Here is a 27,537-nt window from a genome sequence, read left to right as displayed (position 1 = left end):
AGGCAGGTTTTACTGGCTCTAAATCCCAAATCAACACTGTAAAGATGCCGCATGAGCAAAATGAAAGAAGCAAGCAAAGCTGTTAAACAAAGTGGTTCACACTCCTCAAGAGGTTTCTGTAGTTAAAGAAGAGGATGATCCCTGTGGCCTTCCTCCAAGCCCTTCTCCCTTTAAAAAGGCATCTTACCTTTATGTCTGAATCCTCAGGGATGCCACAAGCTTCTGTCCCGCAGCTCCTGCAGGTTTCAGCACCAACAGGGGTGCAGGATGGATGCATATACGATGGGAAAATGTTGCTCGGAGACTGGACGCAGCGCTACGCTTTCATCGAGCAACAGGGAACGAGAGAGAGAGAGGGCTGTAATCTCTCTCGATCCCACTTAATCCCGGGCAAGTGAGCCGCCTGCCTCTGGCCACCGGAAGCCGGTTCCTCCCTCGCCGGCTGGCTGGTCGGTTGCCTCGGAGCCTCCAAATCTTCTTAACTCTTTCAGCTTTCAGCAGCACGCAGGAGGAGCTGCGTGGAAGACTCTGACGACGAAGGAGACGATTCAGGCGTCAGTTCAGAGGAAGAGAGAAAGGCTTCAAGATCACATTCGTCTGTACTCACAGCGTCAAGAAAAGCTTTAAACGTTGGCTTTAATGCAGAGTCTGCATGATGCTGAGTCAAACAGTGTTTTCATCTCCTTACACAAGGCCAAAAATCTGTCAGGAACGGTGGTAATCCCCTGATTGGTAATCTAATTCCCAAGGAAATTCATCAAAATCTCCTCTCCCGCCATCTGAAAACAAAGTCCTAAGAAGCCTGATTGTACCCAAAACATGAGATTATCTCTTTGCACTTGATAAAAACACGTCTTTGTTGCTTAATTCTCTCTTAATTCTTAAAAAAAAGTGCAACACAGAGAGCATTCGTCAGGTTTAAAGACACACCTGTGTGATATATTTCATTGAGATTTGCACTTTTATTAAAAATGTTTCCAACAATGTTCAGACTGAGAGAAATCTGTGATTTTATTCAAGGTAACGTTTGTTTCATTTGGTCTGTTTAACGTCAGGGGAAAGCAGGATTTCCTGATTTTCACTGCACTGCACACTTAAAGCAACTATTTACACTTCGAGTCTACTCGAGTTGAACTCTTAAGAATACTTGATGGTGACAAAAATAGCACAAAGCATAATTTTCTTCAAAAAGTATAATTTCAGTAGAATATTTTTTCACCTGGCCAGTTAACATGAATAAACTTTATTACGTTACCTCCTCCCTGAAAGCTTCAGTCTCAGTCAGAAAACTCCCATGATCCCACGCTGCCGCTTCACGACGTCACCGAACTGCATCTTTGGTTTTCATTGTTTTGATTCAGAGACCTGCAGAAATGACATTTAGTGGTTTTAACACACTGACGTGAAGAGCTCAGTGAAAAGAAACATTATCAGTTAAAAGTGAGGAGCCACTCACCTGCATTGGACTTCAGTTATTTCTATAAACCCACTTTAAATGTCACTGCAAACTGACAAAATGTAGCAAAGAGGTCAAACATCCACCTGATTACATGAACGGTACTGCTGGTTAAACTATTAAAAGTTTTATTCTTGACCTTTAACTTCCAATCAGGCTTTTTTTTTCTTTTGCCACTGGTTGATAAATTAAAGTTTAATTTAAGTCTTTATACAAATCTGAACATTTAGCTCTGTCACAAAGGATCGTTTATGTTTTCATCTTCAGTGGGTACCATCCAAATCAGGTAAAGAAATGTCCTGCAGGTGAGAATGCGAAGACAGAGCACTGATTTTAACGCCAAAACGATTAAAATTTAGCATTAAAATCTGGATTCTTTCAGCTCTTCTTTCAGTGTGAATTTGCCATTTTTTTCTTCTTCGTCAGTTTTCCTCTGAGAAGACTTTACATTCAATCAAACTCAATCAACACACGATAGAAAACAACAACAAATCCTCACATCATAAACTGCAGGAGCAGATTCGTTAGCAACGTCCATCAAATGAGTTTATTGCCCTCTGTTATTATTTAAAGGTACAATACATCTGACATTATGTAAAAGACACACAGGTGGGAGTCAGCCAGCTGAAACACAAAATGTCAGCCCATGAACACCAAACTCCATTGACAAAACCATTCATTTTACACAAAGTGCAACAGCATGACCTGCTCACAGTAAACAGCTGTTGAGGAAGAGTGAGTAACTTAGCAGTTCTCACAGGGTTTAAATCGAACCCGACATGAGCTTACGAACATTATCTTCAGTTTATATTTGGAACCATTCAGGCTGGATTCAAGCTAGCACTTCATGTACAACCATTACAACAAATGTCACGTCCTGCCTCTGTAGTTTGGTGCACAGGTCAGCTGTGTGAAAATACTGAAACTGAAAATATCTTTGTCTGAGCGGCTGCGTCGGCCGTCAGGTTGAGGAGAGTTTTAGTGATGCGACACAATCACAGATCACATGTAGACAAAGAGGACAGAAACAGGAAGCCAACTGTAACAGTCTCAGGTTGACAAGATAACGTGGAAAGTGTGTCCTTCAGGGAACGAACCGGTCAGTTACGAAGACGACCCTGCTTCATCAGGCACATATGGTCATGACCAGGGAGAGAAGAGCGTTAACAATCGTTTTAAAGTCACTAAAGTACGAGAGAGGCCAAATTGAAAATGGTGATACACTGAGAGAGTATGTTTTTTTAACAGTTTAAGGTATTATTTCGATCCTGATTGTTTTCATTTGCAAAAGCGTCGTCACTGCATGCATCCAACCTCCAGCCTCAACCGTACATGCAGCTGAACAACAGCTTTAAATTCTGGATCTAATTTTCTGTTGCAGGGTTTTCAAAATCCTGCAGGGAAACACAGCAGCTTCCCCAAAATTACTCTCTCCAAAAACAGGCCTCTGATCCACTGGCTTTTCCACTGTTTAACCATCGGAGGAAACAAAAGCCATGATATTTAAAAGAAAAGGCTCGGTCATCCTCTGAATCCCCTCTTAAGCCCTTTTATAGACTGACGTGTGTGACGCAAATCTCAAATAAGCAACAATGTCTGACAGTTTGTGCTGTGAACTGTTTTAAAAAAAGAACAGTTAGCATTAACAGATGGCGCCGAGAATCAGCTTCGAGCGTCACGTCTATAAAAACGGCGTTTGCGTTAAGTGGGCGAACCTGCAGCAGGAAAACAGATGAGCTGTGAAGAAGTGGTGGTTAGTTTCATGAACAACCTGCTGACTTCTCTCCCTCTCTGCAATGAACACTGCGTCATCCACGACAATGCAATGCAAACTTTCCTTTCACTGGGTGTCAGTGGGATTAAAGGAGATCTCTGCCCCGATTCAGACTGATGGCTGCAGGCCGCAACACTGCGAACCACAACAGGAGGAAACCTGCTGTCCTGTAAAACAAAAAAAAACATGCACATCCAAAACTTTTCGGCTTTCTGAGGATGCATCTGTCAGTTTTCAAATGTTTCAGAAGCTTTGTAACACATAAAGGATCTGAAATCTTAACCATTAAATTTAAAGATGCATATTTTTGACTGAACAGTAGCGTTTGGATACCCAGTCTTAACCCTGTCAGACTCTGCAGACCCTGAAAGCACCCTGTCAGTGTTCACTATGCTGAAAACTGGGCTCAGAAACACACACGAGGCTCTCAGATTGGCCAGGAAACATTTCTTTCTAAAGCTTTGCTCAGTGTTTCTGCAAAGCTTTAAAAGAGGCATTTTTCTCAACCTGGTTCTGCATTAACCTTTGTCACAGTCTCTGTTAAAAGCTGGCAAACTGCCTCTGTAAGAGTCCAAGTGTGCATCCGGAAAACACGTGTCAAGAATCCAGGTGTGTCAACAGACACATGTGTGCATGTTTCAGGTATTCAGCTGCAGGAACAAGTCCTGGTGACGAGCTGACTCACAGGAAACAGTCAGAGTTCGTGTTTCTGGATTTCACTTCCCACCCAGCAGCACGGCCTCTTAAAACAGAAAGCTGGAGTAGCTGGTTGGCCGCCACAGATGGTGTTAGAGTCAGCTAATTTAGCTGCTAACTATGTTTACCTGTAGTCAGTTGCCAGCTGGTGTAAGTGGAGGATATGAGTATCATTTAGAGTTGTAGTAGAAGTCAGTTTAGGTTTACCTACGGCATGCTGCACATGGTTTGTGTGTATAATTACAGTATTGAAGCAAGCTGTAAACTAGCCTCTATGGCTCCCACAGAAAAGCTCAGGGAAGCAGACGTGAGCTGGTCTTTTATCGGAGGCGGGAAAGTTAGCCAGATGTTCAAACCAACCATTTTTTTCTCTCAAAACACTCCTGATAAAGCTCAAATCTCACCTAAAGCGTGTTTTTGGGTTAAAGACACCAGCTGTCATGCTGCCGTCTCAGATGATCAAGACACGAAATAGAAAGTCTGTCAGTTTCACAAAGCAACGTGCTGTTCGGAGGCTTTTTCCTCGCCATGTCAGTTCTCTTCATGTCAGCATCAGGCGAACAACAAGAAACGATCCCGAACACTGAAGGCTAAAAAGGAAAGTCTGGACCGTGTGATGGATCGTCTCATTCTGGATTCTTCTGAAGGAAAAAACCAGGTCCGGTATCTCACAGTGCGCTGCCTGCGAGCAGAGAAACCAGAGAACGAATCGCTCCCGTTGGCACTAAATAAAAAACACTCGTATGGCGCTTCCCACAGGAAGTCACGTCAGTCAGTCTGACTGTTGTCTCACACTGGACGGTATGAAGCGGCTCATCTCTGGCAGGATAACACCAACAATATTCACATGTGGGCCTTCATGACCTGTGTGTGTGTGCGTGTGTGTGTGTGTGTGTGTGTGTGTGTGTGTGTCAGAGAGGGGGAGGTGGTCCCGTCTCCACAGCAGCAGCAGATGGAGCTGCCGGCAACCTGTTCATATGATCCTCTTGCTTCTGCTTCCCATTGGTCGCTGCACACATCACCCTGAAGCCTGGCTGATCCCGGCCCTGTGATTGGCTGTGGTGGTGGGTGGGGCGGCAGCATGCAGATCGCTCCTCTTAAGTGATCTTCTCATGCTGGATCTGGTAGTAGCAAGCCTGGAGGTGGAGAAGCCACACAGATTAAACACATGAAGACCCCACAGAATGATTTTACACATGCTCGTCTTAAATCCTTCAAAATGTTGGATAAGAGGAAAATGAAGCCCCGCCTTAATGTTTCCCAAAATTTTTATTTTTCCAGGAACCTACAAAGCTGCATAAAAATGCTGAATTGAACACTGTCTCCATTCCCTGGGAAATTACAGGGAACTCTGGGAAATAAAGGGTTGCCGTGTGTGTGATTGTGTCTGTGTGTTACCTTGAGTGTGGTGAACATGATGCCATGCTCTCCGTGCTGAACGCAGGGGTCCATCAGGTCTTCGATCAGGCTGACCTCTGACCCCAAGTTCCTGATTCTGAGAACAAAACAAAACATTCGTCTTGCATGTGTCACATGATTCAGGGATTTTACACACTGAACATAAATATCAGAAACAATACAGAGGTCAACACTGGATTTGGGCTGACCGTGCACGCAGCACCACGTAGAGGAAGACGGGGAAAAGGTCGTCCATCGACCACAGGAAGTCCTGCTTGAGCAGCGACTGAACCTCCTGAGTGATCTCCTCAAAGGTGAGCTGGATCACCTGCAGCTTGTCTGACGGGGTGAACGTCGTGCTGCAAAGGAGATCTGATTTAGAATAATCCACAACTGGAGTGCTGATTTCTGAGTGTGCAGCACGGGAGGAGCGGCGGCTGCACTGTTTTACAATCAAACGTAGCGCAGTTCATGTACGATGATGCTGTACCTGATCTGCTGTAGTGTCTCCACTGCAGAGGCGAAGCAGGCGTCCTTGGTGCTGGAAAGGACCTGGAGGAGACATACAGCCAGAGCAAACACTGTTCGGGACTAACAGTCATTTATTCGCTTGTGGTTCAGTTGAGAAATCGTGACTTTCCAGAGTTTAAACATCTTGTGGTATTAAAACTCATGGATCTGTCACTCACACTGGACTCCCTCCATGTTTTCACTCTGAACTCTCACTTATGTTGGACACTTCCTCAATCAAACGCGTGAAAAGCGAACAGCTGAACCCTACCTGCTGCTTCTCCCCCAGCGCAGGCATGGAGACGGGAACGGAAACGGGCCAAAACTTTCTGAGGGGGAAGAAAAAAAGAGTCGTCGTTCGATTGCAAAACGTGAAACGAAGCCAAACTCAGTGTGTGACGTACTGCTGGACGCCCAGGAAGGCGAGCAGGGCCAGGTCGGGCTGCTTGTTGAGGCGGAGGACGCACTCCCAGTAGACGTCGTCCTCCCGCTCCTTGTCCAGAGCGTAGAGGGTGAAGAGCGGCGGGTAGAGGCGGGGCAGCAGGACGGGAAGCAGCAGAGCCAAGCTGCTCACCACACGGCTGAGGAGACACACATGAGAAGCTAACGTCACCAAACTGACACCCGAGGAGCACCAAAGCTTTAAGGGGACACCGGCCGGTCTTTACACAGGTTTTGGTGACTCCAGCGGGGCATCACTCGAGCCTGGCTCCTTCTCATCCTGGAGGTCTGGAATTAGACCGCCCTCTTCTGGCAGGTCTGGGAACAGGAACCTACAGAGCATATGCACAAAGTCTGCTTCATCTGTGTCTGTGTTGTACACTCCTATGAAATGAAGCTGTGGGCAGATGGTCCCATGATGATGTGAACTACCTGACGATCTGGAAGATGCAGCTGAGGTAAGACTTGATCTCGTTGACAGCCTGAGGAAGCAGCCGACGGTTCGCTCCAACGCCCACGTAGGTCATCCTGTAGACCGCCACCAGGGTTTCCACCAGCCGGCCCAGCGGGTGGAGGGGGGTGTCACACGCCTGGAGGAAGGAGAGAAAAATAATGGGGAAATATTCTGTTTGATTCCAATTTGATCTATATGGAAAAAATGTGTATAATGTGTATAAGAGGACATCACAAACCAACCAACCTCAAGCTGAAGGAAAATATCTGCGATTTTGGATCAACTGTGCCGTCAACCTCCATAACTCGACTTTAAAGTGACCTCAGTGAACGTGTGTTTTACCTTGATGAGGTATAGGCGGATGGTGTGATATCTCTCCATGGTGATCAGTCCTTCGTGCTGTGGGATGACCTCCAGACTCTCCAGGGTCCTGCTGTGACTTCGAGACAACATCTCCGGACTGACAAAACACAGACGTCAGACGCTGAAAATCTCAAAAGTGAAGAGTGAAAACACCCTTAACGTTAGCAGCAACTTTTCTTTGCTAACAGGAAGAATCCAAAGAGGCGCACCTGTCCTGGATGTGTCGTCGGCTGGTGGTGAGGGCCACGGCGATGTTCTCCCAGGCCTTCCAGTTCTCTCCTCGACCCGGCGCCTCACAGCCCAGCTGGTTCCAACACTCCTCGAACACCGCCTGCCACTTATCCTCCGCGCACACGCACAGACGGCCCAGCTTCCTGCCACATAACACACGAAGCATATAAAGTCCAGCACGATGTGTAGATGAAGCGTGACAAAAGGTTTCGTTTGGTTTGTGCACAGACGCTCTGAGCTTACACGGCAGCACGGGTCTTCTCTTTGTCGGTGTCGAACATGTGTGGTTTGAAGTAGGAGCCCGCCACTTTGAGGCCGGAGCCCCATTCGCCACTGAAGGAGCCCTCCAGGTAGTCGCCGTTTGGCATGGTGAGGACGCCCTGTGGGAGAGCCAATCAGAAGCTGCTAATACTCCTCTCAAAACTTTTAAAAAGAATTGTTTTATTACTGCAACACACAGGGTATTTTATTCCATTTTATTTCTGTATTATTTCTGATTGTCTGATTAGACTTGCAGTCCTGATTCAACCATGTAAAGCACTTGAAAAATACTGTGTAAATAGAGTTCATTATTATCATTATTATTATTATTATATTTAAAATAATTAACTCCATCAATCAATCATTTCATATCAAGGTTTTTAGAGATGACTGTCACACCGTGGTGAGGTTTGTCTCATCTTGGGGTTTTTGTCTTGTCATTTCCTGTTTTATTTTGAAAGCCTAACTCTCCTCTCGTTTCAGAGCACTTGCCCTCCCTCCCAATTTATTATCCTCCTTGTGAGCGTTTTTCTGTTCTATTTATTTTCTGAGATAATTATTGATAGTCCTCCGACATTGAGGAGCGAAGTTTATTTTGGTATCTGTATAAGTGAATTTCTTTTGTTGGTTAATTTTGATAGCTTTGTTATCTTTCCTCCTTCTGGAGCGATTTCTGTTATCTAAGTTTTATAGCCTTGATTCCTCTTATCAGAGCGTTTTGTGTTATTCTAAGTTTTTGTTTCCCTCTGTGTTTTGACCGCAAACTAGTCTAGTAATCACTGATCTAGAATCATTTCATAGCCATTGCTTTCACGCCTGTCGAAGAGGTCATTGGTTTTGTGTGAAATAAAATCTGCTATTCTTTAACGCTGCACCTGAGTCCTCATTCTAGTCCCGGCCTGACAATGACAGCTGAGTACGAATGTAAACACTAAAACCAACTGATACGAATGAAAGAAAGAAACAAAAACAAAGCAATGTAACAAAACCAAAAATAACCTGAAAATAGAAAATGACAAGAAGACGGATGACAAATAAAATATATAAGAGGGAGAAAAAAAGATTTAGAACACAAAAAAAAATATTTAATAACGAGGCTAAAGAGGTTGAAGTTTAAACCTATCAGCACTTTTTTGGAGAGCGTCATAATCTGCTGGAAATGAAAACATTCATTTGTTACTGTTGTTCGTTACATCAGAAATGTTGGCGATAAAAAGCAGATTTGTTCATTATTCACCTTTCCACTGAGGGTCCAGTCGTCAGAGAATTCCCCCTCGTACGTGGTGTCGTCCTCTGACAGGAGGATCCCAGTGCCCTGAAAGAAAGAGAGAAAACACCTCCTTTTCTCCTCATTCCTCTCTTTTCTTCTTCAGCTTCTTTATCTGCAGCTCCTCTAACGCTGCTACACATCCATCGGTTTGTCTGTTTGATGAGGAGACGTTCACATTGGGCCACACTCAAAGGGACTGTGAGCTTGAGAACATTTCTCTGTTTGTCCATTTTGTTTCCATATGAGACGTTTTCCCTCTTGGCTCTCATGTTTGACACATTCATTTTAATATCCGCCTGATTAACGGACCACAGCCATCATCAGTCTCATCTGATGATGCCTCCAGCCACCAAAACACCATAAATAAAGTGAGCACAAGCGGTCGACATCACGCTCGATGTGTTTGCGTCCTTCACAGTCACAGTTTATGATCTGATTAGACTTTGCGGAGTGCAGAAGCCCACCGGCCTCAGATCAAATCCACTTCTATAAAAACACGCAGAATGTGACGAAGACGGACATGCTCACCATCATCTTATTATCTTTGAAGGCTCCCTCGTAGTACAGACCAAACTGAGTGACGACGACGCCGGTGCCCTGCCGCAGGTGGTCCTGCCACATGCCCATGTACTTCTCCCCTCTGGGCAGAAAACAGACAAACAAAACAGTGTAAATGTCACCATAGTGATGTTTAGAGCTATAAAGTATTACAAGGTGCAACTGCGACAAACATGTCAGAGAGATCGCGAGCGTACTTCGTGATATCGTCGAAGACGCCGTAGCCGGTCTTCTTGTCCTGCAGCCACTGGCCAATGAAGACACTGGGGGAGGAGGTGTTGAGCTTGCCGCTGCGCAGCATGCCGTGGCCGTGCCGCATGCTGTCCTGGAAGGATCCATCGTAAACTTCACCGCTGGCGTACCTGCAGACAGACGGAGGATCGTTTCAGCTGCAGCTTTCGATAGAGTTCCTAACGAACCGTTTTCCTGCGCACTCACCTGTACGTCCCGAGGCCGTGCATCTTGCCATCTTTCCAGCAACCTTGATAGTGATCGTTCTTGTTGAGCGACTTATTGGGAGCCACTAATTCACCAAAGCTACACAAACACACGAAAGCATGAGAACGATGAAGGAGCGGCAGCTAAAACTCATGTGGCTCGTGTGATGCGATGTGATGTCGGTGATCGCCACTCACCCATCTTCCAGCCCGTTCTTGAACGTCCCTGTGTATATTCTCCCATCAGGCCATTTTAACACTCCCCTGAAAAACATAATCGATCACTCTTACATATCAATACTTCAAGTATTCTATGAAAACGCAGGCAGTGTGTGCGTCCTACCTGCCGTTGGGCTTCCCGGCGAGCCAGCGTCCTTCATACGTTGCCTCTTTCAGCCGTCCGTCCTTATAAAAGGTGTAGGAGGCCGTCCTGGAGATGGGAGGCTCCAGCTTTTGCCCCGACCCCGAGCCGATTGGTGCTGGGTCCTGCCCCGCCCCACTCAGGGCCTGGTCCACCGCCTGGTTGATGGAGCGAAGCCACTTTGCCTAGCAACCAATACATGCACGCTTTGAAGAAAAACGGCAGCGGTCTAGTTCATTTGAGGTGCAACAAATGGAAACGCAGCATTGAGACCTACCTTCTCCATGGGAGAGGAGGCCAGCAGGGTGAACGTCTCCTCCGGTGTGATCACCTTTAACCCATATCTGCACACACACACACACACACACACATTGAGCAAAACAGCAAAGAAGGAGGTAAGGAAAGGAAAGAAGGAAGCAAAGAAGGAAGAAAACAGGGAATAAATAAAGAAGAAAGACACATAGAAAGGAATAAGGAAGTCAGGAAGAAAAGTAAAGCAGGAAGTTAAAAGGAAATACAAAGGATTGTTAGTATACATAAGACAAGTATTTTATAGCTTTATAGGCACAATAGGAAGTACAAAATATATAAAATATAGAGCAGTGATCTAACAGTTAATTTCACAATTGTACATTTTTAAGGAAAAAGGGAGGAAGCATTTTGTTCCTGAATGTAACTGCTGTATCTATAATATATGATCATTTTCCATGTTACTCGGTTCACCTAATGCAGTCCAATACAACAGCTGTGCCTGAACATCTGTCTTTTACGAAGCTCATTCACTGCTTGTCATTACCGGGTCACATTTAAAGGTGGTCTCGTACTGGAATACAGTTTTTCTAATCACAATATTTGATGAGAAAAAAATGAGCATTATAGGCATCATGAAAGTGGACTCAGGGAAGAGCAGCTGTGTTGGATTTCCTCAGACTGCAGGTGTTCTTAATAAAGCGGACAATGAGTGTAATTATTAACATGCAAAACAGAGATCAGCACGTATTATTTTTTCAATACATGTTAAAGATCTGGAAAGTTTTTCAGTGTCATTCCTGTAAAAATGTGATTCAGCGGACTTACAGGCCGGTGTTCTCCTCCGGGATCGGTTCCACCCACAGCGTAGCCAAAGGGAACACGTGATGGGTGGAGAACTGGAGGAGGTGAGAGCAACAAGCGCGGTGGATGGAAGAGAAAGAGGGAAGGTGAAACGGGAATTCAGGAAACAATGAGGAGATAAGAAAGAAGGGGAAGGTGAGTGAATACGGCGAACATCATTAATCTGACCACACTGAGAGGCAGTGACACAAGCTCAGCGGCTGTCAATAAGACCATAAGGTGTGTATGGGCCTGACAGTTACAGCCTTCCCTATCAGCAGGTTTCTCATCACTAACAAGAAAAATGCTGAGGAAGATAACAACGCAACAATTCTACAAGCAGGTGAGAGACAGCAGGAGAAAGTAAAAGGGAAGCAGAGAAAAACTGAAGGTAAGTCTTCAATCTTTAACACTGACTGCTCTCTGGAGAAACTCATGGAGCAGCAAACTTTCCTCCCTGCTACTGTTTGTTTAACAATCTGGTTTCTGCCAATTTCCAACATTTTAAGCCCTATTTTATACAGTTGGAAGAAGAAAAGAACAAAGTAGAGAAAGACAGGAAATAAAGAAGGAAAATAAAAATGAAGGCAGAAATGAAGTAAAAAGGATCTAAAGTAGGAAGCTGTCACAGAAGGAGCAGGAAAGAAAAAAGGAAGTGAAGGAGGTAATACAGAGAAAAGGAATAAGAAAGGAAGCAAATAAGTAAAAGGACGTAAACCAAATCTAAAAAGGAAGTAAACGGAAATTAAAAAGGGAGTAAAGTGAAGTTAAAAAGGAAGTACAGAAAGAAGATTTAGCTAAAATATGCCAGATGTGTTCAGAGCTAAACATGCATGCTCTACATCAACAACCTGTTTCTCATTCATATAAAAAGGAAGTGAAGGAAGAAAGGAAGTAAAGAAATAAAAAAGATGCAGAATAAAGTAAGGAGGCAAAAAAGGAAGTAAATGGGAAGTAAAAAGGAAGAAAGTCAAAGAAAGAAGATATGAAAGGAAGGGATTAAAGGAAGCAAAGATAAAAGGAAGTAAGGATAATAATTCAAGAAGGACGTAAACAGGATGTAATGAAGGAAGTACAACAGAAGTAAAGAAAGAAATGAAGCAAGGAAGGACTTTGTTTTTGTTGACATCGACAGAACTTCAGGGAGCAGCGGGATTGAAATGTGCAGAACAACCACAGGACCAGTGCAAGTGAGTACAAGAGACGGAGGAACGAAAGGACGGAAAGTCAAACAGACCGAGATAAGCTGAGGAAAAAGGGGACAAACAAGGAGAGAAGGGAAGGAACCTGCTCTGGAGAAGTGAACCAGAAACTGTTGGTGGATTTGAAAGGACAGAATGGGTATTTTCGCTAAAGTAAATATCCTTGAAAGATGAATTATGTTGCCATCAAGGGTTCATTCTATCCTTTCCAATCATGCACTAGTCGTTAAATTACATGTGAACCAACAGTAAAAACCAAGGCTTCAACAGGAAAGAGATGCTGATTGATGATGGAGTTTTGGGTTTCAGAACAGCAATGAGAAAGTACAGGACTACAAATGCATTTAAACCTATTGAGCCTCGGTTGTAGTCGGTTCATCCTTCCATGCAGTCTCCCTCGGCAGGCAGAGGGCGAAGGCGGGGATAGGGCTGGGTATCATCGGACGTGTTTCAGTGCTGCTGGCGTTTAAAAATTCACAGTCGTCGTTCTGTGCAAAAATGCGTCACGAACCTCAACGTTCGGGCAAAATCGAGCGGCCTGTTTTTGTGTTTCCTTTCTGAGCCGAGACGAAGCGATGCGTCCTGGCAGTTGTAGGACAAAACGCGATAAACACACAGCCTACAGGAGCAGAGCGGGGATACGCACATGATCTGGCTACTTGAACTACTGCAGTTTAGCACAGAACAAAGAGTGTATTCTATTTCTTACAGTGTCGTCACGTTAGGAAAGGGGAAATCTTACGGCCTGTATGAAAACAAGGAATAATTAAAGCAACAGGAAACTTTTTGAATGGCATGTGAGCACAGGATTCAGGTGTAAATACGACTGATTATTATTCATGAGTACCTTGATCTGTCAGGAATTTAATTTGCAGACAACTGAGTTTTCAAAAAAGTACGTGGGGATAAACGACGGGAAGAGGAAACAAAAAAGAAAGTAAAGACAGAAAAAAGGAAGTAAGGAGGAAACTAAACAAAACGTAAAAAGAAATTAAAGAAGAAAAGTAAAGAAGTAAAGAAGTGCAAAAGGAAGAAAGAAAAATAAAGAAGGAAGTAACTGGAATTTATCTATATTGCTGAACCCTAGTTTAGATGAAATAAAGAAAACTCTGTGTCTTTGTTAGCATTAGCATTTGTGCATCACTAGCACAGCATCATTCTTACCGTGGTGCCCCATTAAAGCCGAGCTATGACCTCCCCTGTTTGGAGTGTGTTTGCCGTGATTTTAAATGCGACCTATGACACAGAGCCCTAAACCCTTCACACACACACACACACACATACAGAAGGGGGGGTGGGACTGGGGAGAGTTCGGGTCGCTGTGCTGATTTGCTTCTGGCTGCATACTTACAAGATTTTTACAAGGCGCCACGCCCTGACAGCACGGAGGCAAGCACACACAAACGCTTGAAACACACCAGGTTACAGAGTCTGAAATTCGGACGGCTTCATAAACGTGAAAGAGCCGAAGGACGTGATGGAGAGTGTGCGCGGAGCTGACCTGTGCGTGAACCAACGCGTCGTTGAAAAGGATGAACCAGTTGACGGAGAACCTCCCGGCGTTCTGCAGGGTCAGAGCTTTGTTGCTGCTCTCGCAAATCAGCCGGCGGTGAGGCTTCCTCAGCGAGTCCTGGCGATGCACAATGACACCATTCAGCTGTACGCGACACCATGTGACACCTCCAGGCCTCAATATGAAGGACACGCTCGGTGGAAATGAAGAGGAACGCACACGGTCAGCGACTTTACCGTCATTTTGCCGGGGAAGCTCTTCCAGAAATGGAAGGTGTAGTCGGCGTCCTTCCTCTTTCTCTTCAGCTGGACGGTCAACGCTTCGAACTTGGAGCAGCTGTCCTGCAGCCTCTGGTAGTCAGTGGAGCTCTGACAACACACACACATCTGTTCGATATCATATGCATGAAATAGCCAATAGAAATACCTTTAAACAGGAAATATTTAAGGCTTTTTAATACATCTTCATACATTTTTAAAAACTTTACAACATTCCACAACAACAATCTAAAAACCAGAACAAAAAAAAATAGTATGAAAAACCAAAATCATTTGTCCACCTTCTCTCAGTGGTGAATAAAACATCCAAACGTCGTGCTCGAATGCAGGCTTGTTTCACTTACCACTTCAAAGCATGTGGCCAGTTTGAGCAGCAGCCGGCCGTATTCGTGCACGTGGCGAGTCGGGAGGTAGAAGAGCGCCGCCAGGAGGTCGGCCACGGCGGGGTTCTCCTCGCTGCACTCCGACAGCTTCTGCAGCAGCTCGGGACTCTTCCCAAAGAAATCCCTTCAAAGAAAAAAACACCGTCACTGTGATTTTAGGTCACCTTGGTTTAACGTTTCTTTTCTAATGGAACCGTGTGTTGATGTGTGCTCACAGTGAGGGTTTGGTCAGGCTCTGGAAACCTCCCATCACCTGGAAGTTGCCCACATCGCTGCAGTACCTGAGCAAAGGAGACAAGTGCGCCAAGTTCAAACTGCTGTTTCAGTGCCGACAAACATTCAAATTCACGGCTCGTACTCGTGGTAGCAGTCGAGGAAGATGCCGGTGTGGTCCAGGATGAGCAGGCTCTTGACGTCGCGGCCGCGCCGCAGGTTGGCGGTGAGGCTGGCGCCGTGCTGCCCGGTGAGGTGACACAAGAGGCTGAATCGTCCCGCCAGAGTCCGCAGGAGCCCGAGGGTCACCTGGCCGAGGGCCGAACTCAGAGACTCTGGAGAAGGACGGCACAAAAACAAAGAAATTACCAAAAACGTGCTGATTTCTACATCTGTGCTGATCCTGAGGTCTTTCTTTCTCACCCAGCTCCAGCAGGGGGCGTATTATCTGCGTCTTGATGTTGCACAGCTTGCAGTAGAACTTCCTCTCGGCCGACGCCAGCTCGTGGAGGCTGGCGATGAAGCCCATCACGTTCCTGTCGGAGAGCGCCACGCACCGCTGGCCTCCCGCAAACACGTTGCTCACGTAACGCAGCTGGAACGCAAAGGAAACAACGGGATGAAAACACACGCACACGCACACGCACGCACACACACACACACACACACAGTGTCTCCTTTAATTCTGTGTTACAATACATTCTTCTCTGCTGCAGCAGCGACTCAATAACATATTTTATTGTCATTTTTTGAGCACACAACGATGAATCTGTGTCCTTACGTTCATGCAGAAGGGCAGCAGTACAGGCTGCTGGGTGTAGCCTCCCCCCGCCCGCTGCTCCTCCTCTTCCTCTCCTCCTTCCTCCTCCTTGCCGTGGCTCTCGTCCGCCTCTTTCACCTGCTGTCCGCTGTAATAAATGATGGGCTGGATGCAGTCTCCGTCGGCGAGCAGGAGGGTGTGTCTCTCTCCGGCGCTGACGTCCCAAACCCGGATCCCCTCTGACAGCTGAAGCAGGGACGGACATGAGCTCATTACCTTCATGAGTTTCTGTGTGTTAATGTTTGCAGCAGAGGCAGTTTCCTCACCTTTGCGAGACGAGGGACAGTGCTGGGCGACTCCATGTGTCCAAGCTGACCACAGCTGTTACATCCCCATGAGAACACCTGGAAGAACAGGTGCTGATATCAGTTATTTCTCTGTAACATGATGTGAGCACTTACTGCAGCACTTCTGAACACTAATAATAAGGATTTAATAACAAACAGGCTTCTTTTATTGCACATGTATAAGACTGAAACTGTAAAATCAGTGTGTGTTGTGGTGTTTTGGCCCGGTCTTAAAGGGCTGCTATTAGCGTTACACACCACCAGATGTCACTGTGCTCTGAAGCCATGTCTGACATTATCTTCATTGGGTTGCCTGTCCGCCCTCAGGTATTTATCCTAGACTACTTCCACCTGAATTAAGACAGTCAGGTGCAAATAAAAACCAGGGAGACTACTATTGGTTTAGAATTCTTTTCAACTGTTCGGTCGACGTGAGGCATCACGTTCCAGCAACCTTGCCGTGGTGATGCGATCATGACGCCTTTTCTCTGGGAATCAGGTTAAAGAGCGGCGCTGACCTGAGACTGAGCGGTCAGAGCGAGGGAATGATGAGCGCCAGCCGCCACCCGCACCACCTCCTTATTGTTCAGACTCTTGATGCACAGCGGCTGCAGTCTGCAGACAGACACATCACACGTTAACATCTTTTGGCTTCGCATAAATGCAAATATGACAACATATGTGTGGTGCGCTCGTGAGTTAAAGAACCAATGTTCAGCAGATTTCAATTACCCCTTGATTGATTTTTTTTATTCATCTAATGGTTCCTTTATTATTATTATAATTTTTATTATTATTATATAGTTACTGCTTTCATTCATTTTCACAACAGTAGGTTAGGTTTATAATTAATGTTACATATTTCATTTGTATATAAAGGTAAGCTTATGTATCGTAATGTAAATTATGTATGCTCATAATTTTATTATATATAATATATTTTCTATTTTGTCATGGATGAAAGGGAATATTTTATATCTTACATGTTGAAATTGCAGTGTAAATTGAGCACCTTTCAGCAAAGCAAATAAAAAAAGGAATAACAACATATTGACATTATCATATTAGTTCCTTTTACATAAAGTTTAGCCTCGTAACAAAAATGATGATACATGACGCAAAAAACCTCAAAGGAGCTCAAAGACTGTGTTGTTCTGGAAATTCTGTATAAAAAAAAAGCACGTCTTGCATGCAAAGACTGCACAATCATGTATTCACAGCAGCGGATGCTCTTCATGAATGGAGGGTATGTTACTGCCTTATAATCAGGGTCACGATAATGTTAATGATTCATCGCTGACCATAGTAATAAGATGTATGATTCATGGTCTGCGATGTAGAAAGAAAACTTCTGTTGATTCAAATCTTACTTTACAAAACTCTGTAACACCCTAATCTACAACGCTTGTTTGTTGTATTTGTTGCAGGACATTATTGTGCACCTGCATACCTGTCTGAAAGATGCAGCGTGAACAGACGTCCTCCTCCTACCTGGCCAGACTGTCTCCATGTCCCAGCTGTCCATGCTCGCATTGGCCCCAGCTCCACACCTCCGTCTGCAGGGTGGGAAACACCTCCTGGGCCTCGGGGACCGCCCCTCCCAGCGGCGTGAGGGCGACCGCACGCATCCTCGGACGGCCGGCTCTCCTCAGCAGCCGCGGGGACACTGTGGGCGCACAGACAAAGACCAGAACCCCTACATGTCTCTTCCTTTTTTTTCCCCCCGTGCCAGATATTCAACCAGCCGATCACACATCAGCTCCTGCTACACTCAAAACACTGAACATGTGCGTTTCTGTGCCACCCTTGATAATCCTCAGCAGCGTGAGTTCATGAAACGCAGAAACGTCGACATGTTTTCAAGGCGAGCCTGAACCAAAACGCCTCGACCTGAATGAATCTCGGGTTCAAAGTCCAGCAGAAGAAATCAATGTGTGTTAGCAAAACAACAACATGGCTGCACGGAGGTAGCAGCGACGTTCATCGGCTCACATCAGGAAGGTCGTGTCAAACACATGCTGCCACACAGCAGACAAACAATGAGAGGAAGCCTGCAGGCAGCACATGGAACTAACGCTGACGGGAAGCGAGACTAAAGAAACAAACATAAAGATGGACTTGTTTTTCCCGGACAGCACTTCTTTGTGCCTTAACATCAACATAAGATTTATTGATAATGTGCTGCAAGCAAAAATACTGTATCGCTATTGCAAGCATCCAGTTATATATTATCCACTATAAGACACAGTGCTCTGTACTAAAAGCTAGGGTTGCAGCAGAATAGTTTTCACTGTAGCATTGGCGGCTAACATATCATGCACATTTGCATATCTACGGTATTGACCATAATAGTGTTGTTTTATAATACTTCATACATCGAAAAATATGACAAAGCTGGAAAAAGGTCATATAAAGATGTGAGAAACACACCTGTCATGTTCTTGATTGCGTTATTTCCATAAAATATCATCCAACCTGACTTGTTTTGTCTTGTAATTTCCACTACTCTGTTTATAATTCTCACATCTTGACAGTAAAAGGACCAGCGAGGACCAGGATCGCTTTTCAGCTTTGTCTGGAAGCAAAAGGACTGATGGACACAGCAACTAATTTCCTTCCTTGCCTGTCGATAAAATAAAGACAACACATGCGCACACACATCTTTAAGGCCTACAGGAGGGAACCATCTGAGGACACGGAGGAAAAAGACGCTGACAGAAGAGCAAAATCTACAGTGAGTGAAAAAATCCAGGAAATCCAGGATGTATCAACCATCATGCATCCAGGCTCTAATTTGAAGATTTTGGCTGCTGTGTCTCAAATGTGCCACACAAAGCTTTTTTAGGATTTGTCTCCTAATTTCCTGATCGAATCTGATCTTTCAGCCTTAAAACCTGACATTCACGTGACCCACAGGAGGACAGACTGCAAACAGATGATGAAATACACAGCAAACAATCTCAGGGTGTCTGATAACGTGTCAAAGTCCGTCCATCTGTTTTCTATACGTGCTTCTTCCAGGTTTGCACAGAAGCTATCCCATAATGCACCAGACTCCCGTCACTCTCTCTTAATCACACCCAAAACCTCCATTCTGCTCTATTAAATCTGCTAAACCCTTCACCTTTCGCCCGATCGGTGGAAAACGCTGCGAGGTCGGAGGCTAAATATCAGCCTGCATTCCTCAGTGCTTTTAATCACACAAAGGCGCCATTCAGCGGCTCAAATGAGTGGCACTCACATGCACAAAGCCGGCCGCGAAGCTGGAGTCCTGGATCACAATTAGCTGTTTCCATACGCCGCCAGAGGGGGATTTATCGCAGCCTCTCCTTGGCAAAATTGCTCCTTTTGGAGAATTACGGCTTTTTATTTTCCCCAATCCGTCTTAGGACAAGTTCGTGTCCTGAGAGTCGCATTCTTGAGTGGCTATTTTTCTTTCTATTTCATTACTTTGAATAAAAGAAAAAGGTTCTACTGGAACACCTGCTTTCTGCCAGCTGCTTGAACCGCTTCGTAGCTGAAGTCTTCTGGGTGAACAAAAATTCCTCGAGCATATAATCCATCAAAAATCTTGAATGCAACTATTCAAACATGATGCTTCTGTCGTCAAATAGTCCTGACTGTCCGGAGAAGATGCATCTATATTTGAAACTCTAATTAGAGAGTTTGAGGGAGGAAAACGTATTAAAATTTCAGAAAATTTTAATTCTTTCAGCAAAATGCCAAAAACTCTGTTTTGTAAACTGATCTTTATCTTTAAAAGATCTTTGAGTTTTGGACTGTTGGTCAGACAAAACAAGACGACTGAGGATGCTACCTGTGGACATTTATCAATATTTTCAGCCAAATTTTCTAAATTTCCATTTCAAAGACAGAACGTTTCATCTAAAGAATAATCTGCAAGTTTATCAAACTAAAGAAGTCCTTAAACTCTTCTGAGAACAACTCAGAGGAAGATTTTTGTCCTGTTTTGTTTGCATCTTCCTGTGCAGGCGACACCGAGCTGCAGGTGATGGAGGCAGAGTATAAAAAGGCTAAACTGTGAACATGAGGACAAACCTTTGCCGCGCTCACGAGCTGGATGAGGAAGCCAAACAAGCAGACTGATATCAACCAGCACATGCGCAGGGCGTACTTACGCAGCAGGGCATAGGAGGAGGATAAGAGGTGAGCAGCGTATCTACCCTGTGAGAGGAGTCCCGGGAGCGAGAGGCGGCGCCGCAGACCTTCAGCCTCCTCCTCGCGGATGTCGCCCGTGCTGGAGCTCTTCTTGGCCTGCACGGAGTCCTCCTGGCGGACGCGCTCTGCGGTGTTGTCGCCCACGACGCCCGTGAGCCCCGCAGGCCCGCCGGACCTCGCCGCTCCCGAGGGGAGGTAGAAGTTCATCATCTTTTTGAGGGACAAGGCCTCGTAGGTGGAGGCGACCCGCTCGCCCACCGCCGAAGCGCAGGAGGCCACCAGGCTGTTGAGCGCGGAGCCGGGGGTGGAAGAGCTGAGGCCTCCTGCTGAGGGCTGGAAGAGAAACAGAGTTACACACAAACACACGGGTTGTTCGAAACCTGCGTCTAACAAGAAACGTGTCTGATGGTGCCGATTTAGAAATAAAAACATGTTTTTCTAAGAACCTCTTCGTCTTTGCAAAAGAACCCAAAGTTCCATCTGACCAAGTATTCTGAGGCGCACATTCAGTTCTGGATTTTGGTGTTTGACTAGTTTAACAGTCTAGGCTGCAATAAATCTAATTGATTTGTCTTCTGAGTAACAGTAAACCGATCCGTAAGTCCGGGTCATAATCAAATAATCTATGAATAAAACAGCCTTGTTGTCCAGGTCCAAAAACAGGCTGTGACGTACATCTATCAAAGGACTCACAAGACAGTCATCTGCTGCTAATAAAAGTACGTCTCTATCTAACCAAGAGCCTGTTTGGAATCAAAACTTTGTATTTGTTATGCTGAGTTAAAAAAAGAAATGTGAATTGAAGCAGACAGAAAGGACGAGTGTCAGCATGTTGACGTGATGCCGACTGGTTAACAAGCTAATTCTGTATGAAAACAGGAAACAGGGAGGATCAAGAACAGCGTCTAATGCACAGAACACACAACGCATGACAGACTGAGAGGAATCAGGTTGTTTCTGATGGTGCAGAACAGATCAGAGGTATCTGACTCACCAGCAGAGAGTGCAGACCTCCAGCCGCCGCCTTGGCCGTCTGCTCGGCCTGCGTGCTGTCTGACAGTTTCTTCAGGTAGTCTTTGACAGCCTGCTCATCTGGATAGGGTGAACTCTTGACCCCCAAAGCAACAACTCCTTTGGACTGGGGCGAGGGGTCAGAGCCTGAGGCCGGCAGCGCTCCGTTAGCCAAGGCCGACTCCTCTTTCTCCACGTCCTGACGATCAGTGGGGTCAGAGGAGGGGTCAGAACCTTTAGCGGGCGCCAGCGACTCTGAGGTGGAGGTCTGGGAGGGGAGGACTGGCTCGGACGGGGATGTTTTGAGCCCTTGTGTGGCAGCAGGGGCCTCCAGCATGGCCCCATCCTCGGTGAGCTCCACACCGAGGGGGCAGTAGTGACCGTCAGAGATGATGACGTGGTCCTCTTTGTCTGTCATGGTGTACAGCAGCTGGTTGCACTGTTTGCACTTGTCCACAGGGGGCCGGTGCACGTCCTGAGGGCCCAGGCAGCGCACCAGAGCCAGGCTGTGCGAAGCCCCGCAGGCCACCTGTAACACATACCTGCCCGCCAAATGCTCAACTCTTTGTGGCTTCCACACAGGAAAGACCGTGGCGTTGAGGCCCAGCTGGCTCCCGCTGCCCCACGCCCACACCTCCCGCTGGGCCGACAGCGCCAGGGTGTGCTGCTCCCCGCAGGCCAACTCCAGCATGGGGACCGTCTGCGGCGGGCTGGTGTTGGAGTCCACCAGAGCGACCGGAGTCGGGTTGGGGACGGTGCTGAGGCCCGACAAACCGCACTGACCCGCGCCGTTATCCCCCCACATGTGGACGCCACCGTCCTCTGTCACCGCCCCGCTGTGGAAGCTTCCGGCTGCAACAGCGACCACCCGCTGGCCGCTGAGCGCGCTCTCCAGGGTGGGTTTCTCCGGCTCGGGCACCTGACTCTGCTTCCACGCCAACTCCCCAAAACTGTACACCTGCCCACCTGAATCAGGAGCAGCAACAGCACAACAGCCAAGAGGATGGCGGCAGGTTTTCTCATTGAAGCTTCGCTTTGTCAGTTGTCAAATTGTAAATTGTGAAAAAGTAAATTATTAAGGACATATATATGTTGTGATCATACGCCTTTGGAAAAAAAATTGAATAACATAATAATAATAATAATAATACATAATATTACTAGCTAATAAATGTAAAATATTCAATTAATTACTTATTGATCACTCAGTCTCTCCAGCTTGGAGGTTAAAGGGTCATTTCAGTGTTTTTAAACCTTATTTTATATATTTTGGGGTCCAGCAGATCAGCTCAGCTGCCACAAGCAAGACTTTGGTGTTTTCAGGGTTAGTCTGGATCCAAAACAAAGTGTTAAAACCCAAAAGTCTCACAACAACACAAACTAACTGATCGAGGCAGCGACACACCTCCTGTGTTCTCCGTGGTAAAATTACTGTTTTTGTCAAAGGAGTCTGGCGGCTTACAGAAGAACGGCTGTTTCTGGTTAAATAAAGAGGATCTTACTCTTCAACAAAAGGTCTATCTCTGTAAGGGTCCTTCACATAGTGGGGTCAGACACTTAGAATAACTATTTGAGCCTTTTAGTGGATGCACTTTGATTTCAATTCCAAAACTTTTTATACTTATTAGTCATTTAGACCCCAAAATATGAAAAATATTGCCCAGGTTTAGAAATACCAGAATAACCCTTTAAGATGCCATTAAATGCAACAGTCCTCTCCCTCATTTCCTGTCATTTCTCAACAGTCTGTTTGTAATAAAGACACAAATACCCTTAAAATATGACAATAACAAATGTACCTTCCACCAGCAGAACACCATGGCGTCTGCCCAGGGCGACCTGAAGGACAGGCCGGGGGAGGAGCAGCCTTTCTGGGGTGACGCTGCAAGAGTAGCCCTTCCAGGTGTGGAGCAGGCCTCGCTCTCCACCACCGTCATCCCCAGAGCTGAAAGTTTGATCAGTTACAAACATAAAGAGAAGGGTTGGAAAGGTCAATTATATGTTAGACCGCTCCTCGATATCAATAGCTCTGAGTCCTCTGATTCCAACTGAACATGTAAACTTTAAAAGCAGGTCATAAATACACAGCTTCACTTTTAAAAACAATAATTTCCTAAAAGAGCTGAGCGATGGAGACAGTGTTCAAACTGTGGGAAACGGTGTTTGTGTGGGGGACTATTTTCAGCTGCGGATTAATACACATTTGGTGCTTTCGTGAGGATTTACAGCAGCAGGAGGTTGTGTGTGAGGCTGATTGAAAATAAGCTCCACTTCCCTTGTTCGTCACAATAAAGGAACATGTCACCCAGTGGCTCACTGATGTGTTTTTAATTGTTTTTGAACAATGGAGCTCTATGGCAAAGAGGAAGAAGACATATCAACACTTCAGTAGCACCAATTCATAACAGGTTGTGTTTTCAAGCAGCAGACTTGTCCTTTAACGAAGGATCCTCCCCAAATGTTTGTTTTGTAGCCTGATTGTACATTTAAAGGCAGAAATGTGTCCCTGAGCGCTGCCAACATACAACATTTGAGGTGTGACTGCATTAATTGGAAAATCATGAGCAGGCTTCCAGCATTTAGCCTGAGTCGCTGTTTCATCCCACCTCCTGTGCAGCATTACATCTGAACAACAGATGTTTTGTGGGTGAAAGCAGAAGTGAGCACAACTCTGTCTGTGGGTGAAGTCACATGGTGATCACATCCAGCCTGCAGGCACAGAGCAACAGTTGAGCAGAATAATCCTCTGCAGGAGGACTGTGGATGGACCTACCTCTTCCTCTGGGTTTCCATCTGTGGGGTTTATTGCTCCATCAGCATGTCAAGACTCAGGTGCTGCTGCTGCTGCTGCTGCTGTCACGACTGAATTCAGACCTACAATCCAAACAAAACACACTTCATTAGCTGAAAGCTGCCAAACAAATAAACAGAAGTCTGTTAGCTTGACTGTCAACCTGAATTTTAGGGGAAAACCAATAAAGAAGTCCCTGAAACTAGAGAGAAAGGATGAAAAGTGAAAGCTTTCCCTTTAATGTGTTTTAAATCTTTGCTTCTATCTCTGGTGGGCGACCTAACAGCCCACATTTTCTCCCAAAAATGAGCTTTTATTACCCGCCACCTCAGGCAGGTGTTTCCATCTGTTTCTGGCTGCTGGTAGCTAACGTGTTAACGTTAATCTTGCTAGCTAACATTAGCTAATCAGTCCTGCTTACTATCCAAACCGCTGGCCCTAACCACAGGTGACTCTTCCTTATTTTCGTGGATAAATGGCCTGTTCTTTCTTACCAGCTGGATCTACACACCACTCCTTCAGGTGCTCACTGACAGGTAAGAAAACCACACATCCGTTGGGTTGTTTGGCAGCTAAACGCTGCTGGTTGTTGCTCATCTGATGTTGACACAGAGAGGAGCCGCGAACAACGAAGATCGTCTCCGCGCGAGAAGGCTCGCTCTGCAGGGAGACCGACCGACAACAGCGCGGACGCGCCTTCAAGTGATAAGACACAAACTCTGACAATGGACACCTGGTGCAGTGGTGGAGGAAGTGTTCAGATCCTTTACTGAAGAAAAAGTACTCTGTCTCAAAACACTATATTTTATAAACTCTACTCAAGTAAAGAACAAGTACCTTTGACTTGTACTCAAGCAGTATTTGAGTTCATGTACTTAGTTAAATTCCACCGTCCTGTTGAAACACGTTATCACAGTGGAAAAAGTACAAATAACAAACTTTTTCCAATTAGTCAAGTCATGAATGCAGAATGTTGACCTTCATGATGATATTTACAGACTTTTGTCTGAATAAATAAAATATGATCCCTGATTCCGAAGACACATTTTCACCAAAATCTGAATAATTAGTGTTTTTGTAAGTACTATAGGAAAACTTATTTAAAAATAATAAATAAGTAAATTATTTATAATAATTATTACCAATTATTAATTAGTAGTGTCATCAATTTAGTACAATCCGGACTCTGTATCTCATCCAAGCCATTCTTCGGTACAGTACACCAAAACAGCAGCAGAGTGGGACTTCTTCCCGTCTCCCTCCACCGAGTAAGAATTCTTCTTCTATCTCTGCCTCAAACTTTCAACACATACTCAAGCGTACCACCTGGTGGCGGAAGCTGTGTAGCACATTCCTAAACAAGAAGCAGTTATGAACATTGTAGCAAAGAAAAACACATTAGACCAGAAACGTAAACATTACCTACTTATTAAGAAATAAGGATGCAATTGTAAATGGACCTGACAGCTGAGAACTGAATTGAATTGATTGATCTATTAGATTACAGTAAATCTGCATCTAGCCTCACCGCTCACATGGGCAAATTTGTCCAAATAAGATAAGTAAGTAAGTAAGTAGGTAAGTAAATAAAAATTATGTGCTACATAATACGAAGTCAAAATATAAACCATCACATAGCCCCCGCAACAACAAAAACAAAAAGAGGAGCCTGATTGATTGAACAAATACACAATTAGCCTTCACAGCTCTGCAGTCAAACTTTAGATTTAAGTTCCTCCACTTCTCCTTGACTGGCGTCATTTCCACAAATTGAGCGCAGCAGGCAAAATCAAAGTCTGCGCCTTAATCTGCTGATTCAAACACTGTGTATGTCCGACACCACTTCATACAAAATAAAGTAAAGGGGTTTGGGGTCGTACTGAAGCTGAGAGACTTGGAAAAGAGCTGAGACAGAAATAAAAATGGGTGTTTCTTGAACTTCCCTTGATGTCCGTTTTACATGAAGGGAATATTAACACAAGCTCTGCTGGACTATTTCTAGGGCCTTTGTGTTCACTCTGTATTTATCTTTATTTTAATGACTAATGTCCATTGTAGGGCTTTGTTGAGTTGGTTTTAAAGGTTTTAATCCCAGAAAGCCAATTAAATGCCTTTTTTCATTACAGTTTGCTCTGAGTATGACCTTTAGACATTTATTCGCATCATATTTGCAGTACTTTCCCAAAAAATGTCCGGCTTTTAGCTTGTGGCCCTTAAAAACAAAGCTTTTTCAAAACATAAAGAGGTAAAAATATTCAGTATTTCACAAGAAAAGACAAAAAAAAAATCATATTAATAATAAGATTTCTGTTTTTCAAGCTTAGAGTCAAAGGTGAGAACTGGGAGTGAAGTGACTGATCAGACTTTAACCATCAGTTGCAGGAAATGATTTCAGCACCATGGAGAGTTGCAGCCTGGTCTCCAGGGAAAAACAACATGAATACATGATGTGATGAAAACCTGATCGGAGAAAAGTAGATGGCTGGTAATCACTATGGGGCTCTTAATAGTAAAATCCACACATAAAATCTCTCAGGGCTGCAAAAAGTGTAAGAAAAACAGGTGAAATTGATGCTATTATAAGACACAGGAGGACATGGATGATGAGAAAGCTGGTAGATCTATTTCTTCTTTTAATGAATGTTAGAAATGTCTTCCCGAGAAAGATTAATGTTAACCTCACCTGAAAAAAAAAAAGGTTTGGAGGCACAACACAGATTGATAATAAATTCTAATTATTTTTGAGCAAATGGCCTGAAAAGTCTTAAAAGCTAAATTAAATCATATTGTAATGTAGAGTCTGATATCTGCTCTTTAGTAATTAAACATGAATGTGTCATCATTCAGCACGTGATAGCCTACAAAGACTGAATTATGTAACAGCCCCAGCAATTCATTATTAATCATATCATTATGTAGCAGTGTGTCATACAACTATAAGTACATTTACTCAAGTACTGTACTTGAGTATAATTTTGAGGTACTGGTAGTTGATCGGGACGAGTTACTTCCGGGAGTTTCAACTGGTTGCCTGGTAACCAAGCTAGTTAGCAAGATCGGTAACATGTCGAGTTTGTCCTTTCATACTTCATTTTTCACCGGTTAATAAAATAATGAGATATAAAATGTGAAATAGTGAGCTTTAGAGGTGCCGGTAGGCGGATTTTGTTCGCTTTGGGCAGAGCCGGGCTAGCAGTTTCCCCCTGTTTCTAGCCTTAATGCTAACCTAAATTAGCCGGTTGGGGTAACGTTAGCATCGTGTACACTAAGGTTAGCTTTGTTGCTTTGCAGACATGAGTAGATGTCCTCGATATTTGAAGCAAAAGTAGTCTAAAAAATTAGTACAAGTAAAAGTTATGAATATAAGCCATACATTCAAAATCTTACTTCAGTAAAAGTACAAAAGTTTTAGCATTAAACTACAGTAAAAGTACCCGTTATGTAGTATGTGCAGCTGGTAAAGGTAGGGCTAAATTTGACCACATAATAATATACTATTTTTATATGCTATATATCATAATTTATTTGTTGATTTGTATTTTGTATTAATAATCTACA

General features: G+C 44.7%; 1 protein-coding gene across 2 annotated transcripts; it reads right to left on the bottom strand.

The window, feature by feature from the left end:
* Positions 1 to 276: 276 nt before the first annotated feature.
* Positions 277 to 24,575, bottom strand: als2b (alsin Rho guanine nucleotide exchange factor ALS2 b). Of its 2 annotated transcripts, none has more exons than XM_041966174.1 (35): positions 24,474 to 24,575; positions 23,962 to 24,062; positions 22,988 to 23,133; positions 21,172 to 22,154; positions 20,138 to 20,510; positions 17,490 to 17,664; positions 16,517 to 16,613; positions 15,978 to 16,055; positions 15,673 to 15,897; positions 15,315 to 15,486; positions 15,037 to 15,226; positions 14,894 to 14,959; positions 14,640 to 14,802; positions 14,254 to 14,385; positions 14,006 to 14,134; positions 11,288 to 11,358; positions 10,488 to 10,554; positions 10,193 to 10,395; positions 10,048 to 10,113; positions 9,851 to 9,949; positions 9,610 to 9,774; positions 9,383 to 9,494; positions 8,822 to 8,899; positions 7,567 to 7,703; positions 7,302 to 7,466; positions 7,072 to 7,189; positions 6,708 to 6,865; positions 6,503 to 6,607; positions 6,239 to 6,415; positions 6,106 to 6,163; positions 5,815 to 5,876; positions 5,534 to 5,683; positions 5,325 to 5,421; positions 1,256 to 5,062; positions 277 to 528 (listed from the first exon to the last, which is right to left on the bottom strand). In XM_041966174.1, exons 2-34 carry the CDS (start codon positions 23,979 to 23,981, stop codon positions 5,024 to 5,026), a joined length of 5,076 nt encoding a protein of 1,691 aa, XP_041822108.1. In that variant the 5' UTR covers positions 23,982 to 24,062; positions 24,474 to 24,575; the 3' UTR covers positions 277 to 528; positions 1,256 to 5,023. The 2 variants fall into 2 exon arrangements, with proteins under 2 accessions (XP_041822108.1, XP_041822109.1); XM_041966175.1 differs by having other exon boundaries at positions 20,183 to 20,510.
* Positions 24,576 to 27,537: the final 2,962 nt, after the last annotated feature.

This window comes from Chelmon rostratus, chromosome 24, assembly GCF_017976325.1.
Source record: "Chelmon rostratus isolate fCheRos1 chromosome 24, fCheRos1.pri, whole genome shotgun sequence".
In the NCBI taxonomy this organism is placed as follows: Eukaryota; Metazoa; Chordata; class Actinopteri; order Chaetodontiformes; family Chaetodontidae; genus Chelmon; species Chelmon rostratus.
Note: the sequence above shows the minus strand (reverse complement) of the source record. Positions and strands in the feature narration are given on the sequence as shown.